Source organism: Mytilus galloprovincialis, chromosome 1, assembly GCF_965363235.1.
Source record: "Mytilus galloprovincialis chromosome 1, xbMytGall1.hap1.1, whole genome shotgun sequence".
NCBI classification, from domain to species: domain Eukaryota; kingdom Metazoa; phylum Mollusca; class Bivalvia; order Mytilida; family Mytilidae; genus Mytilus; species Mytilus galloprovincialis.
This window is the reverse complement of record NC_134838.1, coordinates 102,769,687-102,789,469: the sequence shown is the minus strand read 5'-3', so window position 1 is coordinate 102,789,469 and position 19,783 is coordinate 102,769,687. Positions and strand designations below refer to the sequence as shown.

The window sequence follows — 19,783 nt, the reverse complement described above, 5'->3', positions numbered from 1 at the left end:
ACTTATTTTATATTTTTATCGGCAAAAATGTCTTTAGATTGACTTTTTTGCATATAGGGTGCAAATTTGAAGTTTTCAAACAGCTGTTAAATAACAGTGACCTTGACCTATTTCAATTTCTAAATTTGAAATTTTTGTATTCAATTCATTACAAGTAAGATCTAAAGATGTTTTTTTAGATCTTAAGTTAACTTTAATAATTTGTCGAAAACAAAATGTATTTTTCACGTCTTTTGATAGTAAGGTGTTCGTCAATTTCTAGGTACATATCAAATTTCTGTTATTGGTTGTGAAAGAGTATATATAAATGATTTGTTTCGAAATTTGTGTAACATTAACGTCAAACTTGGTTGAAAATAAAGCTCTGTGTATAGCTTTGTTTCACAGAAGTTAAAATTAATGCAAACAGAAAAAAAAGTGGGTTAAAGTTATAAAAACAAAACGTCTATTAGAAACAGTTAAAACACCCCATCCTACATATACAGATGACAAAATGAGAAACAATTGGCTATAATATTTTACAAGTATTCCGAAAATATAACAAGGGAGAGGGTTATGTACAGCAGGGAGAAATCCGTTTGCGCCAAAAATGCGTCCTTTTGCGCCACAACTTTTTTTCTCCAATGCTACGTTTGCGCCACCTGTTTTAAAATTACATGGTATCATTTGCGTCAAAAATAGAACATACGATTGCGCCAATCAAAAAAAAAAAAATGACTTCCCTGCTCCTTGTTTTGGACTTGGAACTGGCAGTTTTCACGGCAAATGTTTTCTTTTCTGAAACAAATCTTCTTCTTACTGCTGCTGCATGGGTACTTTAATGTAGATAGTAGCTTGTAACTTCACTGTATTGTCCAAAACACAAACATTGAGGGATGAAATGCATCAAACAGTTCATTATAATGCCCGTGGAATGCTTCTGCCCCTTTACTGGTACGTCTTGCGGTAGATAGTTTCAGCCCATACGCATGGTGGAAACAAAGCACTGTGTACCTGAATGCTCTTCAACTTTTTACTTGTTTGGGTTTATAAATATTTGATATGAGCGTCACTGATGAGTCTTATGTAGACGAAACGCGCGTCTGGCGTACTAAATTATAATCCTGGTACCTTTGATAACTACTATCATCAACCTATGTGACTAAAACATAATCAGCAAATGATTCTATTTGCTTCTCTTTTGGCATATTTTTAATTAAATATTCAGCAAAGTAATATTTTTTCTTTCCTCTCAATACATGGACTGTCAATGCATTTTAAATCATTTCTCTCCAGATGCTCATCTTCATGGTGAAATATCTCCGAACATATGATACTTATAAAGCCAAAAATAAGAATAAATATAATTTGGCGCATATGATACTTCTGAAAAACAGTAATTGGCGCAAAAGGACTGCTAGCACAGATGTATTTTAAAAACAATTGTAAACAAAAAAGGCGTGAGAAACCAAAGGGAGATTAAACCCTTATAAAATGAAGACAAGCTGACAACAGCATTGCAAATACACAAAAGAAAAAGAACAAATGCAAATAGAAAATTATGATCGAAGCTGGTATTACCTACTACGTTCTATGGTCTTCTGTAGCTTAAGCCCACCAACCACGGCAAAGTCAGAGACCATACGGCAGGGGTTTTTTTTTTGCTTTTTTTTTACATATCTTTCCCCACTAGATACATTATTACTATATTTCCCACGATTTCAAAATTGAGTAGATGTTATATTTATTGTTCAGAAAAAATTATGGACTGCTTAATTTTCATTCGAAAGCTAACAATGATTATAAGGTACAAACAGAAAAATGAAATCTTATAAATCTACATCTTCGTCGTCATCAATATTTCTATAACTGCAACCAGACAAGTATTTACATGTCATTTGTCTAACATGGGCATAAATCTGTACAAGATAGATTTTGTTCGAAGCAAATGCAAACTAAATATTGCAGAAATTGATACGACATCTGACCTTCGAGATAGAAAGCTTCATCAAAAACTACCTCGACCAAAAACTTTAACCTGAAGCTGGACAGACGGACAAACGGACGGACAAACGGACGGACGGACAAACGGACGGACGAACGGTCGAACGAACGGATGGACGAACGAAGGACGAACGAACGGATGGAAAAACCAACGGACGCACAGATTAAAACAACAGTGCGCGTACCAATCCTAAACAGGGATGACGTTGTATTGCATCATGTTAAAACATGTGCAGCTGGTAGATGTTACAAATGGCAAACCCGAGACTTTTACATATTTCGTGGACAGGTATATAGCGGCGATAATCTTGTGTGCAAGTTATAGTGCCTGTATGAAACCATAGCTCATGCGTATGCTGCAAGGAGGTGAAGTAATGAACGCATAAGATCAGAACATCTGTATCATGTGACTTAATTATTATCCTACCCTTGATGCCTTTCACACCGAACTCTTTATCTACATGAATAGCATGTAAAATCATGCGGGTATCTACTTCATCGGGCGTACAAAATAATTCTTAAAATATGAATACTCCTTCGGAGCAGATTTAGGGTCCTTGGAAGTGCTAGCTAGATAAATCACTTCCTCATGTATCATAGTAACTGTTGATCTACTATGATGCTGGACAATCGATTCGCCAAAAAATCTGATTCAGGCCTGCTGGTTCTCGCTGACTCGAGGAAACTTTTTCCAATCAGGAATTTGATGATCTTCTATATATGACCTGAAACTCTTTTACAGACGAACAAGAACTTGATTCAGCTTTAAAATAACTGCAGTTGTGTCTGCTAGTGTAAGATTTATAGCAAGATGTGGTACAATATTTAGTAGTCATCAGTACGAAGATGGTCTAGGTCTGAAGCATCATTCAATATACTAAAATATACTTGATCTTTCCGTACTCCCAAAGCCTCGATAAAGCTTTTGTGTATGCTAAGTCCTCGAATATTAATAAGTAATTCAGTAGAAGAACCCTGACATATAACACACTTATGTCATTCCTACTTCGTTAAGGGCTTGATGGGCATAGTTTAACAGGACTGTGAATGTGAACCATATTCCGGGTCTGAAACGTGACCGAAGGATTTGATTTGTACATTACAATTATAACAAAACTATCAATTAAAAAAAACAATTAAAAATGTAAAAAGGTTAACACCCCCCACCCCCCAAAAAAAATAATTAAAAAATACTTCCTAAAACAAAACAATGATCTTCAAAACATACAAATCGACCATACAATAAACAAAAAAGAGAAATGAAGTTAGTGACAATTGTCCTAGTTAATGACCTGATAGTGTAAGCTACAAAACGATTAACGGCACTAGAAAAAGCGTGTTTGAATCAAGGCAGATTTGTGTTTTAAATTGCTATTTTCTTCTCACCGATTAACATTACACGACATATATTTGGCACACATATGAACCATGTCTTGTTGATGTAATCAGAGTAAAAATCTTGTGAAAGTTACACGCAATAAGTTTTCTTTCGTTCAAAATGTGGTAAATTACAGCTAAATTACTAAATTCATGAAATACTTATACTTAATTATATGATAACTTTAATTTTTAAGCTAAATGATAAGTATCATTTGAACAAATAACACAGAAAGCAATAATTTTACTTTTCCGTGTTGAAGATGGCCTGTATGGTGAGGTGTTTTTCGGTATCCAAAGAAACCACAAAATTTTGAAAAACGTGAACACGGTAGCTTACGATTGTAAAATATAATGATTTTCCAACAGTTTGCATATAAATATAGCCGTGTGTTATCCGTTAACTTAAACTCGTTAACTAGACGTCTTTTTCGATACTGGGCACCCTACTATTAATAACCGTAACTGATACCCTTAGCATTTTTCGCCGTTTGCGGAATATGAACCTTATCTTATATCATTGGCATCTTCCGCCGTTTGCTGAATAATAACCTATCTTATTACCTTAGCATCTTCAGCCGTTTGTCAATTTATAACCTTATCTTAAGGTTTATGTACCCTTCTATAGCCATTTTTGTACGAATTTTTCAAACCTCAATTGTATCAAAACTAAAGATATAATAAATAATAGAGATAGGCCATTTAGTACATGTTCCAAGGGGAAACTTGATGCAAAGCATTATTTTTTACTGTTTCATTGCATTTGATAGAAAAAGAGACTTTGTGGCAAATAAATCAAGATTTTTATAGAAATCCACAGCCTTTAATACAGAGATCTATGTTATAAAATTTGAAATATAAATTACTCACTTGATTTTCTATGATGTGCTAGTGTTTATTTTTTACAAAACGTTCTAAGTAACCTGTAAATTCCAAAACACCTTGTGCTGAGTCATTAAAGTCGAGCGCACCCTACAAGGTGTACTTGATTTTGGCCATATTTATACTTGTCTTAACCAATAACTACATTTATAAACTTGTTTTAAGCACTGCATGCAATAATCCTATATCTATCAGTCATCAAATTGCCAAATATGAGAGTACAAGGATAAAGGCTGTGGATTTTCTATAAAAATCTTGATTTATTTGCCACAAAGTCCTCTTTTTCTATTAAATGCAATGGAACAGTAAAAAATAATGCTTTGCATCAAGTTTCCCCTTGGAATATGTACAAAATGGTCTATCTCTATTATTCATTATATCTGTAGTTTTGAAACAATTGAAGTTTGAAAAGTTCGTACAAAAATGGCTACAGAGGGTACATAAACTTCCGCCGTTGGTCGATTAATAAATGTATCTTATACCTTTGGCATCGTTCACCGATTGGCGAATAATAACCCATCGTATACCCTTAGCATCATTGAGGGGGGGCAAGGGGGGTTCCAATAACAGCAAAACAGCAAACTGATTTGGCTTATAACAGATAACAAGGAATTAAAATGGACAAAAACAGATAACAGTAAATGAAATATTAAAATAAGTCGGGTCCTTGACAAATCCAGTATTTCTTATTACGGGTATAATCCTTTGTAATGAATTCCATTTTCTATGAACATGGTTTTTAGAATTATGTATCTAGATATGTATTTGGTATATTCTTGTGCGTCCGTCGTCAACATGTCGGACATTAACTCAAACACTTTTTAACCAATTTACATAAAACTTGGGGAAATTGTTTATATCTATTGACGTGAGCTCCCTATCATTTTTTATAAATTTTAGATTTTAAGTTTCTGAGTAATGGGGTTTTATTCAATAAAAATGTGGTTTTTTTTTTCAGTTTTCTGATAATATCTCAAAAATCCTTTCACAAATTTGCCAGGAATTCTGGTGAATTGTTTATATCTATTGACATGAGCTCCATTTCAATTTTTATAAATTTTAGATTTTACGTTTCCGAGTTAAGGGGTTTTATTAATTAAAAAGGGGTTATTTTCTAGTTTTTCGGACATTGATACAAAACGTTTTCAGCAGTTCTCATGAAACTTTGCTGAATTGTTTATATCTATTGTTGTAAGCGCCCTTTCGATTTTATGTTATTCAGTTAAGGGGTTTATTCATTATACAAGATGGTATTTTCCAATTTTCGTACAATAACTAAAAATGTTTTCAGCAGTTCTCATGAAACTTTGATGTATTGTTTATATACATGATATATATTGACTGAAGCTCCCTTTCGATTTTTATAAATATCTGATATAAAATTGAGAAGTTATTGAATATTTCAAAAAGGCGACGGGCGTATCATGCGCTCATGGCGTAGCTGTTTATTTGGTTTTTTTTCAGCATTTATTTGTGTACAGTTATAGAAACTCACACATGCTTGTAATTTAAACAGTGTAATAAAATTGAGAATGGGAATGAGGAATATGTCAAAGAGACAAAAATGATATCTAGTATAAAAATTCAAGGGCAGTTATGGTATCAAAGTAGGTCCAATTGACATAGTTCTTGTGTTTGTTGCTACTAAAAAATGACCTGAAAGAGTTGGAATATATATACAAATGTATTCGCCTTCTGACTTTTTTAAATGCCCATTTAATGAGGTGTGTGAATTTTTCTGAATGAGACTATGAGGCAAAGTTGTAAATAGGGTAGAAAAATCAAAAACACCAATTATAAGCATGCAATTTATCAAGTACCTCGTACCAATTTTGACATTCCAAAAGTAATTTATTCCACTATTTTGAAAGGCCTTATTTGAACAATTGTTTATCAGGTTTTTGATTGTACCAAGTCTACTAGTAAGTAGAATACATAGTTTAGTACGAGAACAATGGCTTGAAGACGAAATAAATCTTTGTTTGTAATGAGTTATGTGCAGCTTCGGAACCCAGTACATGGTGAGAACTTTCATTGTACAATGTATTTCAAATTGGTTCTGCTTTGAAAAGAGCTGAGTTTATGTACCATGTGATCAGGTAATATAAAAGGTTAACTGGTTGTCACTTGAAAGACCAGTCCTTAATTGAGATCCTTGTCAGATATTCCTGGCCATATGATTTCCTTTTTGTCATATTAAGAATTGTTCTAATTTAATATATTCATACGGGAAAGTTACAACGAACATTATCCTCACACAAATAAGATAATTCTAAATAAATGTTCCAAAAAAAAATAGAAGGTATTACAAAGGATAATCATAAGATATATTGGAATTGTCCTGGGATGGGTATACGTTAATTGAATCCTTCGTCAAATACGGGACCAACATATTAGTAGTGGCAGACCCCAATGTCCAATAATCTTCAACTTCTACCGAATTTTGGCTGTCAAAAAAATGCTAACATTCCAATTTTCAATAACAGTTAACAGCAAATACATTATCACAATAACAGATAACAAAAAAACTAAAAGCCCAATAACAGCTAACAAAGAATAAGACAATAACAGCTAACAGCAAATACATTTTCAGAATAACAGATAACAAAGAATTAAAATGCCCCATAACAGCATAACAGCTAAACCTCTTGCCCCCCTCATCATTCGTTGTTTGACGATTAATAACCGTATCTTTTACCCTTGGCATCTTCCTCTGTTTGGCGAATAATATCCGTATATTATACCCCATAGTATCATTCGTCGTTTGCCGAATAATAACATATATTATACCCCCATAGCATCATTCGCCGTTTGACGATTAATAACCGTATTTTTTACCCTTAGCATCGTCCTACGTTTGGCGAAGAATAACCGTATATAATATCCCATAGCACATTCGTCGTTTGCCGAATAATAGCGTCTCTTATATCCATAGCAGCATTCGCTTTTTGACGATAAATAACATATATTTTACCCTTAGCATCGTCCACTGTTTGCCGGTGTATAACCGTATCGCATACCCTTGTCACTTTCCACTATTTGGCGAATATAAACGTATCTTAAACCCTTAGCATCTTCTGACATGCCAAATAATAATAGTATAATAAACTTTTAGCATATGTTTATCGATATAATTGTATCTTGATCCTTTAAGGCTTTATGTTTACCGATATAATTGTATCTTGATCCTTTAGGGTTTATGTTTACCGATATAATTGTATCTTGATTTTTTAGGGTTTATGTTTACCGATATAATTGTATCTTGATCCTTTAGGGTTTATGTTTACCAATATAATCGGATCTTGATCCTTTAGGGTTTTTGTTTTGTTTTTGCTCGATATAATTTCGTGCAGTGTTTCTGTCATTCATTTATTAAATAACTAGCATTTTAGCTGATAAGTACCACTTTCTTACAAAGTTGTCTAAAGTTCAGATGGAGAAGAAACTACATGTATTCACATGCATAAACAGAAACATATACCAATAAGCATGATTAGTTTATACATCTATAATGGTTTATACAATGCCACTTATAAACATTCGAGGACAGAAGACATGCAGATTTTCAAAAGAGCTAATTGACAGAAGTTTCATATGTGCAGCCTTTTAATCGTTAATGCACAGGTGGTGCAAACAGATCAATTAATAACTACCTTTGTAGTCTTGGTGCTTCCCTTTGGACGACCACGTGGTCTCTTTTCTTTGGGTTCCTCTGGCTAGATAAACAAAGATAAGGTCAAGTTAATGAATTAAATCAAAGATTAATTTGTATGGCTTTCAACACATTTCAATTACCATCAGGTCAAGTTTGGGACAAATGCTTTCACTGTGTCACAATGTTCTTTTATTTTCATAATTTTTTTTTAGTTTACATTTATATTTATTTTACCTAATTTGTCATTAGTTATCTGTCATGCAAAAATGTTTTACATAAATTACATATAATTTTCAACTAGACAAGTTAGAGTAATGTGAATAATGCCTTTAGCCTTTTTGTTGAATGAAGGAAGAATATTTACTATGCATTAAACATTGAAATGGAGATCGATACCATTGATTACAAGTGTTTAATTTACTCTTTTATAGTTTGATATAAATGATACAAATATATCTTTTATTATTCTTTTGAAAAATTTTGGGAAAATTGAAGAAAAATGAATTTAAAAATGATATAAATTAAAATAACTTTAAAATATTATTTTAGATCGATGAAATAGTATTATCATACTAAACAAAAATATACCAACCTCGTCGGACTTTGGTTTTTTAGGACGTCCGCGTCCCCTCTTTTCTGCAACTGCTGTCTCTTCTTCTTTATCCGACATGACTGTTGTAAACTCTTTTCACTGTTTGTCACGCGGACAATAAACAAAATAATTTGTAAACAACCACTATGATGAAGTCTGGCGATGAATGCATAAAAATCCTATGCAATATTTATATTTGCATCTAAGAATACTCCGAAAGTCTTTTGTTCTGAAGATTAGAGCATTCGTCGATAAATCGATTGTATTTTCTGTACTAATTTTGTGAATGAAAAACTATGAATGAAAGCGATCAGCTGGGAAAATTGACCCAGTTTATAATATTCGGAACATTTGTCCCATATGACAATATCATAGGATATAGGTTAAACATCGACAACTTCCGGAAGGACGTTTAACGCCAAGTCCACCCAAATCCCACACACATTCCAAATTACAATACTGGGAGACCAGGTAGACATTTTTATAGGTTAAATTTCAGTCGCAAAACCCGTGATTTTTATTACATTTATAAACTGTTATTAGATCAACTGACTGCTTTTAACAATGTAGGCCACTGATTAACCTGCACTTAACAAAAAGGTAAAAAGTTGATAAAACTCAAAATGTAGAAAATTACAGGTGCACTATTGTTTGCGTTGAAAAAATATTCACTTGAAGAGTACTGGATACTAGTAGATCATCCAGACAATGCCGCTTTGGACATTCGAAAAAAGTTTTATTTTAGTTTCAGTGAGCGAGATCAACATTTTATGACTATTTAAAGTGTAATTTTCCTCTTGTATAGGAAAAGGCACAATTTTCATCTAAATTTGAAAAATTTGAAGTATGTTACGCATGCTTACTGTAATATATTAGATACCACCAAAAATCATTTAATGAACATTTTTAGTAGTTAGGGACGACATCAAAAGTTCAATGTAGGATAAAAAACTTAATTCACATAGTTTTTTCACTAATCCCCTATCCCACTTCTTAACTTAATTTGGGAAAAATTGATTTAACAATAGGGATATATGTAAAAATCGATTTTAGATATACAAAACTTGCAGAATTTCAACCACCCACCCCCAAACTATTTGATTTAAGTTTTTTATCCTACATCGGTCTTTTGATGTCGTCCCTTATAAAAAACGGGGAAATCGGTGGTCGTAAAAAGGTATTTTATATTAATTAAAAAAAAAAAACAGTACAAAAATTCTAGGCCTGATCATCAACAGTATGGTACATCGCCTCGAGTTTGTGTAAATACCTAACACTACTAATAATAATGCATCTATTGTGGGACATATCATCATTGCCCTTTTCAAACATCAAAGTCAGTCACAGACAGCAACACTGTCACATAGAGGTTGTTTAGTGCAGTGAATTTGTCATGATTTGGTGTCGACTATGATTCAGAGTGTCAAGCAATGGCAAATATGAATATAAGGAATTTGCCTACAAAATGAAAGGCCCAAGATATGACCTGTCTGTTCACCTGTTACTAACTTTGTTTATAGCAATTATTTTTGTAAATATAAATATTGTCAACTACTTTGCTCTTTATTTACCTTCATTAAAATCCAATGTCAGTGTCGTGGTTTAGTAAAGTAATGTCATGGTTAAGTTCATGTTCGTCATGGTTTTGTGCTGTGATTCTTATCGTTATAAACGAGGAAATGAGCAAGCTTCATACAAATATTAAAATAAATAACGTTATTGTGAAAGTATTGTACATCTCATGCCTTAAGCGACCATACTGATGATAATCATATTGAATATGATTCTTTAAAAAGCGTGATCCAATGGTATGTTTTACTGTCAAGTAGGAATTGCTCGCTGCGTTGGAGACCCATTGGTGGCCTTCGACTCTATGGTAAGGTTGTTGTCTCTGACATATTTGCCATTTCCATTCTCGATTTTATTTATTGTGAGTATTTTTTCAGTCGTATACTAGTGAGTGTCATATAATCATAGGCCTTGATAAATGACTATTATGTAAATACAAATCTGTCGGATAAAGCAAATCTAGGCTCTCTGTTTGCAAACTCAAAAACCATAATACCTCCCATTGAAACCATTCCAGGATCATAATAATGAAATTTCATAGGAACGCAGGATTTAAAGCACAAAGAGATTACCAGCCTTTCGATATTTAATCTCGATGTATAGACGTTTTTCTTTCCAGATTGATTCCAAAACTGACATACAGAGAAAATACTGATAACGATGCAACGCTGTCTTTTAGTTTCAACAAATGCCAGTTCCAAATGCATCTATATGCTTGTATCTATTTACAATGAGGATAGCTATTAATCAAGTTCTAGTTTTTTATCCATGAAAAAATGAGAAGTGGGGTTTACTCCGATGAAACAGCATCCCCCAAATAAACAAAAAGTCGTATAGTCCTCACCAAGAACGTGTCATGTTCGGTTCATAGATCATGCTCACCAATTCGTAACATTTTGGTTAATTTTTTGTTATTGTGTGTTGACGAACACCTTCAAACAAATCATTGGCATTTACGTGAATACAGTAAGACTTGTATAAATTTAATTCTTAAAAAAATAATTGAGAAGTGATATTTCTTGGCTCTTAACATGCCAGTCATTCGCATAACTAAAAATTTGACAATTTCTGTATGCATTACATGCGCTGATTTCTACGACAGTTTCAGTGTTGAAAGTTTAAAATATTGTTTAAACAATATCATTTGATTTTTATTCATTTAGTTTGTAAAAAAATTGGAACAATCATCTGGTAGAATTGATTAGATTAGAGTTGGCCACTTACATTACGAAACAGCCTTGTGGTAGCGCGCGTTCTTCCAGTGCGCGGGTCATAAACTCGATCCCAAAACGGGTTAACTTTGAACCAATGACATTAAATTATTATTTATTACTTCTCTGCTAAGCACTCAACACAAGGAGCAAAGACAAAGTTATCTATTCGGAGTCAGAATGCGACCTGGTTTGGTGACATGACCGCGCAGACTGTGAACTAGCTCTATAACATCCAGTTCAGCGAGTCTGTCTAATATAAAGCGGGATCATATTCATATAAAATTAGCATGCTTTGGTCCAGGCATTAGCGCTATTTTGTTGCGTAATTTCAATTAAAAGTGATGGATAGGATTAATTTATCAATGTATCAAGTCTATTGAATGCTTATGTACAAAAATATGGGACTCAATAATTTGATGGTAGTGAATTGTCATTTCAATCATACACCTATAAAAACCTAGTGGAGATATAATTATTCAACTTTATATTCATCTTATCATGGCCTACGTAAATATTGAAAAAAATATCCTCCTAGTTCTTGGGACTGTAAATTCCTGATTAAGATACAATCAGTGTGGCAGCGGCAGCGATGTTAAAGGCAAAAGTCAGCCAAACTGCCCTTCTTCTCAATTAAAATTCTGTTACAGAGAGAGACAGTTGATAACTTATTGAAATCTCGGATCTTGCTGATAATCGCATATAACATTTTAACGATCTTCACTCACACAAAAAAGATAAAACTATATTAAATATAAATAATTCCAGCTTCCCAATTATGAACTTTCCATTTCTATGTAGCATCATCCCAGCAGCGCCTGCATACGGAGTATATATCTCCCAATTGTTACGATATTCCCGGGCTTGTATTTCCCATCATGAATTCCTTGATATAGGGTTGCTGCTTACAAGGAAGCCTTTAAACCAAGAGTTCCGAATGGTGAGGTTGAAAGCATCACTATGTAAATTTTAGGATCGTTGGTTGACTGTTATGGAATAACCTTTTCACAATTGATATCGGATCTTACTTATGTCGTAACTACAATCCACACCAAAATCTGGAGGTGATCTCAGGTGCTTCAGAAGGGTAAGTATCTGTTTACCCTTCTGGAGCACCTGAGATCACCCCAAGTTTTTAGTGTGGTTCGTGTTGCTTAGTCTTTAGTTTTCTATGTTGTATCTAGTGTACTATTATTTGTGTTTTACTTTTTATTTTTTAGCCATGGTGTTGTCAGTTTATTTTCGATCTATAAGTTTGACTGTACCTCGGGTATCTTTCACACCTCTTTAATTAAACCTTCTGAGTTTTATTTTAGAAGAATGATCCCAGCTGCAGCAAATACATCACTATAGGCTCTAGAAAAATTGTTGCTCACATGGACCAATGCACATCTTGAACAATGGCCTCTCGCAAGAATTATACACTGGAAGAAAATGGCTTAAATATAATATAATTTTGTTGATCTTGTATAGATGATTGATTTTTATTTTTTGGTTAGATTTTCACTTTCTTCTGAATGTTTGAGTAACACAACTTAATTTTTTTTACTGATTTTTTTGTCAAAATTAGCATATTTATGTAAAATTGCCAAATCCTTTTTTAGGAAAAACCTAGAAAATAGGTTAAACTACTCTTTCTCAGGATCTATATTTCAAATTTGAGCCCAAGTTTGCAGAAAAATAAAGTGGTTAAACTTTAAAGATAATTGGAGAATGTGTCAATAGGGACACAGATGATGCCCCCACTAGCATATACCATTATAAAGGGACATAATTCAAGAACTGTAAAAGTGACGCTTCAAAATTTGAACTTAAACTGAGTTAAGTGGTAATAAGCATTATATATACATTTCATTAAATTAAGTTAGATTATAAAGGGACAAAACTGAAGCACATTAATGAAAGTGCTTGTAAGCATCGAAGGGTAAAGATTGTTTTTTTTTCAGTGAACATTGCATTGTATAGGTGTCATACCGCCATTGATTTTCCCCTATTAGTCTTTGTTAAATTTGCACTTTTCAAAAAAATGTGCAGAATTTATCTTTGTTTCAAATAAAAAAATACTTGGCATGAGTAAAGTTTTATCTTGTCCAGTACTATAGAAAAAACTTCACATAACATGTCATTGCATACAAGAAAATAACCATCAAATTTCTTCCCTTATTTTATCTGTGTACAAGGTTTAGTCACCATGTAACCTCAAGATTACAAAATTTTCTATAGAAATCCCAAATAAAAAATAATGGTGTTTTGAAATACCCAAGACATTTGTTTATGACACAGAAATGTTATTACTGCAATAAAATATAGGATAACCCACAACTATCAAATTCAAGGGAATATTTTTTTTCGACCTACTTTTGTATACAACCATATGTGATGTACCATGATTTGGTGGTATTATACCTATAAAGCATTGGTTGTAGTTGATGTAATTGTTAAAAATAATTTATAAAATTGATGTTATCTTCCTTTGTCCATAACTGTAGTTCGTTAAAATTATTTTTAAAATTAAGAGTTATATTCCTTTGACCATAATTGTAGTTGATTCAACTGCAATTATGAACAAAGGAAGATAACTCCAATTTTAAAAATTAAATTTTAACAATTACATCATTGATATTTTTAGAACAGATAACAGATTCCTATTTTTCCATTTGTAAATGAGCTCAACTCTAGAAAGGTTGAGGTGACAACACCAAAATTCAAACTTGATCTGTATTTCGTGGTAATAAGCATTGTGTATAGTTGTAATAACATTTGGTTGAGGCAAACTAAAGTTGGGAAACAGAAACCAAAAAATCGGCATTTTTTTCATTTGTAATGGGGCATAACTCAATAACAGTAAATGTGACGCCACCAAAATTCATACTTGATCTGTGTATTGTGGTTATAAACATTTTATATAAGTTTCATAATATTTGGTAGAAGCAAACTGAAGTTAGAGAACGGAAACAAACTTTGGGACGTACGTACGTACAGACTGACAAGGGTAAAACTTAATGCCCCCTCCTTTACGGGGGGGCATATACTTCTATTCTTGATAGTGGGTCGCCAATTTAGAAGCAGAATAAATCTATTCTGTATAATGTTGAAAGGGACAATCCAATAATCACCTATGCCAATTTGCCCCATGTTTTCAGAGGTTAAAATATAATATGTAAGAATCCTTTAATGAACTATGTCTGTGCTGGCAGCAATCATTAGATTTTGGATCTGCACCAAAAACACAAACTTGTTTAGCCCTGTAATCTGATCATCAGGCACAACAATGAACAGAGTTGCTTAATGTACTTCCAACAGGGTTTTATGTGGGCTAGGGGGTCATTCATTTCTGTATCTTTGATGTTTTGGGCATTTTTTCTCTATTCTTTACACTTTTTGACCATTTATCTCTATTCCTTATATTCTAACACCTCATTTTTTTCTCTTTTTTTGGTCCATTTTTCTCTGTTCTTTATATTTTCTACATTCTCATTCTCCCATTCTCTATTCTGTGAACCCATATCCACACCCTCTTGTACGTAGACCTTTAGATGTGTTATGGTTGATTATGTTACTAAGTTGCTGTTTCAATGATGAATACCCTTCATCTCATCCTCAACCCAGATGGGTAGAAATTCTCTTGTCTTAACAACTATTAATCCCACCGATTTGAAAACTGAAACCATGAAAATTTTACAACTGTAAACAATCCAAAACAAAATTCAACATGAAAATTCTTTTAATTTTGTAATGATATGCTATGCAAAAAGATATACAATGAGAACACATTGTGTAGGGAAAAACCTCAGTTTGGTTTAAAAAGGGACATAACTGGATGTCCTATGCAGAGATCGCATGTTAATATCATATAATTTACATTCAACAACAAAAATCCATAAAGATAAAATAAATGAAAGTCTATGAAAGTCTACTGGTACACATAAAAATTCCTAAGTGTTGATAAGGGAAGGTCTATAACTTAAATTAGTTGTAAAGGGGGAAATTGCTTATCCATGTTTCAGTTAATTTGAAAGCTTAAAAAATCATTCATACAGTAAAATAACATAAGAGCTTCATATATTATAAGATTTTGACCCTTCTATGATTGTTTAACCCATTTCCAAATTTACTTTGTTAATAAGAAGAGTAAAAGAACAGACATATGTACAGAATCTACAGATAGTGTCCTCTACCCTTACATATCTGCCATTTCTTGCAACCATAAAACACAAGTCCCAATCACACTATATATAGCACCATTAAACATTCAACGCCACAAAAAAGGACAGGAATTCAATATGTCATTTTCAGATATAACCAGGTGCTCCGCAGGGCGCAGCTTTATACGACCGCAGAGGTCGAACCCTGAACAGTTGGGGCAAGTATGGACAAAACATTCAAGCGTGATACAGCTCTGAATTTGGATTGTGATCAAATTTTGACATTACATGTTTTTTTTTACACAAAACAAATGTCAAGATTTTACAAATCAATTAAAGATTTCTTCTTCAAACTTTTTAAATCTAAAATTAAATAGTTGACACAGCATAGGTTTCTGACACAAAATGAATGTGGTCTAATGAACTTAAAATATTTTTTTTGCCTTTGAGCAATTCACTATGCTGTTGAATATTAATCCTCTCAAAAAAATGTTTGAAGAAATTTTCTTTTTATTTATGAAATCTGAAATGAGAAAAATTTAAACCCCCCCTTTTTTTTCACATCCCCGTTTCCCTTTTTCCAAAACTGATATCAATTCAAATTTCTAATGGAGTTTGCAACAATAACTACTCTTTTAAATACATCATAAAATATTAAAATGTAAAATAAAGTGCTTGTTATCACTAAATGGTAAAGATTGGTTGGTAGTAAAAGTGAATATACATTGTTTATTGTATAAAACAATAAAAAAAACTTCATCAGCAACATTTTATATTGGCAAATTTCCAATGAAGTTATTTACATAAAGTTATTGGCAAATAAAAATAGAAAATGACATCATAGTCATGTCTGGCAAATGTCCAACATACATTATCTAAAAATATTTTAGATAAGATAAGGAAAAAAAGCTTCATCAGCAACATTTTATATTGGCAAATTTCCAATGAAGTTATTTACATAAAGTTATTGGCAAATAAAAATAGAAAATGACATCATAGTCATGTCTGGCAAATTTCCAACATATATTATCAACTTCTATTCTATACAAAGAAAGATAACTCCAATTGAAAATTAATTGCTATTGCACAATATTGTGCAATTAGATATTTCTTGCTATTGTGCAATACTGTGCAATTGAAAATTTCTTGCTATTGCACAATACTTGATATGGAATCCTGATTTGGACCAACTTGAAAACTGGGCCCATAATCAAAAATCAAAGTACATATTTAGATAAAGCATATCAAATAAGCCCAAGAATTTAATTTTTGTTAAAATCAAACTTAGTTTGATTTTGGACCCTTTGGACCTTAATGTAGACCATTTGAAAACTGGACCAAAAATTAAGAATCTACATACACAGTTAGATTTGGCATATCAAAGAACCCATTTATTCAATTTTTGATGGACAAAGTTTAATTTTGGACCCCCATTTGGACCAACTTGAAAACTAGGCCAATAATTAAAAATCTAAGTACATTTCTAAATTCAGCATATCAAACAACCCCCAGGATTCAATTTTTGTTAAAATCAAACTAAGTTTAATTTTGGACCCTTTGGACCTTAATGTAGACTAATTTGAAAACGGGACCAAAAATTAAGAATCTGCATACACAGTTTGATGCGGCATACCAAAGAACCCCAATTATTCAATTTTTGATGAAATCAAACAAAGTTTAATTTGGAGCCTTTGGGCCCTTTATTCCTAAACTGTTGGGACCAAAACTCCCAAAATCAATACCAACCTTCCTTTTATGGTCATAAACCTTGTGTTTAAATTTCATAGATTTCTATTTACTTAAACTAAAGTTATTGTGCGAAAACCAAGAATAATGCTTATTTGGGCCCTTTTTTTGCCCCTAATTCCTAAACTGTTGGAACCAAAACTCCCAAAATCAATCCCAACCTTTCTTTTGTGGTCATAAACCTTGTGTCAAAATTTCATAGATTTCTATTTACTTAAACTAAAGTTATAGTGCGAAAACTAAGAAAATGCTTATTTGGGCCCTTTTTGGCCCCTTATTCCTAAAATGTTAGGACCAAAACTCCCAAAATCAATCCCAACCTTCCTTTTGTGGTCATAAACCTTATGTTAAAATTTCATAGATTTCTATTCACTTTTACTAAAGTTAGAGTGCGAAAACTAAAAGTATTCGGACGACGACGACGACGACGACGACGCCAACGTGATAGCAATATACGACGAAAAATTTTTCAAATTTTGCGGTCGTATAAAAATAGCCTATATTTGTACTTCATTAAATATAACATTAAGTTAATTGCACTGTTATATAAATATGAACATATATGTGGATATGCTCTAGCATGTAATGGCAGAAAAATAGAGATAAGGTGTATTGTCTGACTGCACATGTATGGTCCCAACTTTATGGGTATTACAAAGCTATTTGGTTGAGTCAAAGGACAAAGTCATCATTACAGTAGAAAAATCTACATAATGAGATTATTATTCATTTATGTTCACCTGGAATTTAGAATGACACATATACAGTATACCAACATGTTTTTCCTGTTATGAAACACCTTAAATACATGAAAAGAAATTCAGCTGGTTTTTGAAAATGGCAAATGACAATTTTAAATTTGCACCCTTATGATGACATATAATTATCTCAGTGAAATTTACATGATAGAAACAGAAAAAATACACAATATAAAACATCGAGCACTTGATAAATAGGGAAGAAAACATTAAAAGAAAGAACAGCCATTGAATACATAACATGGTCAACGTTGTATTTCATAGAAAACAAATGTTAAAATTTAAAATCAATAATTTAAATTTTTCACAATATACATTAAATTTTATCAGTAAAATATATACTCTATTTCCAAAAGATTCTTACTATTCACAATGAAACTCAATAACCATTTAAAAACAGATATGTACAGTTCCAGTAACAAAAATACAGGTTCTGATAGATAAACAATTACAAGTTTAAATTCTCATACAACTAGCTTATTTGTATAAACGTCAGGGGGAGGTTGCAGGACTTGGAACCCCCCTTTTATCCTGGGATTTGAAAACCTCCTCCTTTTAAAAATGACTAGATCTGCCCCTAAATGTCTTCTTATTTATTGACCTGAACAAACAGTTTGATCTATTTATAATAATAACATCTCATTTGGTTACCTATTTACATGTAAGTTGTCAATCTACTTGATTATGATAAAATAAGTATGTATCTGAGAACACAAATGCCCCACTCAAGTTTGCTTATAATATGTGAAAATTCTTTTGGGACGGACAGAAGGATGAACAGACAGACAGAAGTAAGGACAGAAAAAAGGTCAAGGGAAACACTTAATGGTCCCTTTGGCAAACGACAGGAGCATAAATATGAAGGTTGAGATGATGAATTGTTTGAATTGAAATTTTTGCTATTTCAGATATTCAATATATTTTTCAAGTGATCATTCATTCCTTTTTTGATCTGTAGATACACACTCTTCGTTTTGGTGGTTAAATTGAAAAGTAAGCTGATTTCATTTTATTGACCAGGATGACTGTTACGGTATAATAAGAATTCACAACTTGCAAGAAAATGGATTAACATATGAGTAGTCTTTGCTCTAAAATTCAATCAATTCACATTTCCTCTGCTATCAATAAAGCTGAAATAACAAATCTTCATCCAAATCACCGTCATCTTCTTCACTTGTACCAGCTACGGAAAATTCAATATCACTGGCATCGTCATCATCATCATCATCATCATCGTCGTTGTCATCGCCATCATCATCATTATCATCTTCATTGTCAATTTCATCACCTAGACAAAAAGGTTACAAACATTTAAACACATTTCTTCATAAACATTGTTTCATTTCTTGTGCCTGTCAAAAAGGAAATTTGACATATGGAAAAAAAATCTCACTTACTGTGGATTCATTCATTTTCGTGGGTATCAATTTTCGTGGATTGCTAAAAATTTGCATATTAGTGAATATTTGATTTTGTGGTTTGTCCAACTCCTTATAAAAAGCCTATTGAAAATATGATATTCATTGAACATTTGAATTCGTGGTTCACCTGTACCCACAAAAATTGGTATCTAATGAATAATAATGAATCCACACTATAAGTATTTATTTGTTGAAAATGTGAAATTATATTCATAAATTGAAGATGACCTCAACTTAAATACAATGTGCTTCATTTTGTATATTTGTGTCTAGATTTAAACAGTCATGTTTAATAATGTAAATTAATATGTTTATGCAACAAATGACTAAAACATTATCTTATATCCTTGAATATAAACAAAAAAACAGCTTGTTAGAAAGAATTCTCTGCTTGTTTCTTAATCTTCCTCAAATGAATATTTAAATATGAAATAAATGGTT

The 19,783-nt window shown here is 32.3% G+C and overlaps 2 protein-coding genes across 4 annotated transcripts in view; both read right to left on the bottom strand.

Moving 5' to 3' along the window:
- The window catches only part of LOC143047944 (uncharacterized), a 29,046-nt gene extending 20,189 nt beyond the window's left edge, over positions 1-8,857 (bottom strand). The window contains exons 1-2 of one of the 3 annotated variants that reach the window (XM_076221331.1): positions 8,490-8,857; positions 7,896-7,958 (exon numbers count right to left, since the gene is read on the bottom strand). In XM_076221331.1, coding sequence (XP_076077446.1) covers positions 7,896-7,958; positions 8,490-8,567 — 141 coding nt within the window. In that variant the 5' untranslated portion in view covers positions 8,568-8,857. The remainder of the gene's footprint in view (positions 1-7,895; positions 7,959-8,489) is intronic. The other 2 variants (XM_076221323.1, XM_076221315.1) reach the window with 2 other exon arrangements.
- A 6,118-nt stretch (positions 8,858-14,975) lies between these two features.
- Positions 14,976-19,783, bottom strand: part of LOC143047836 (DDB1- and CUL4-associated factor 1-like) — a 42,440-nt gene continuing 37,632 nt past the window's right edge. The window contains exon 37 of the mRNA XM_076221134.1: positions 14,976-19,209. Within this exon, the coding sequence (XP_076077249.1) occupies positions 19,043-19,209 (167 nt within the window). The 3' untranslated portion in view covers positions 14,976-19,042. The remainder of the gene's footprint in view (positions 19,210-19,783) is intronic.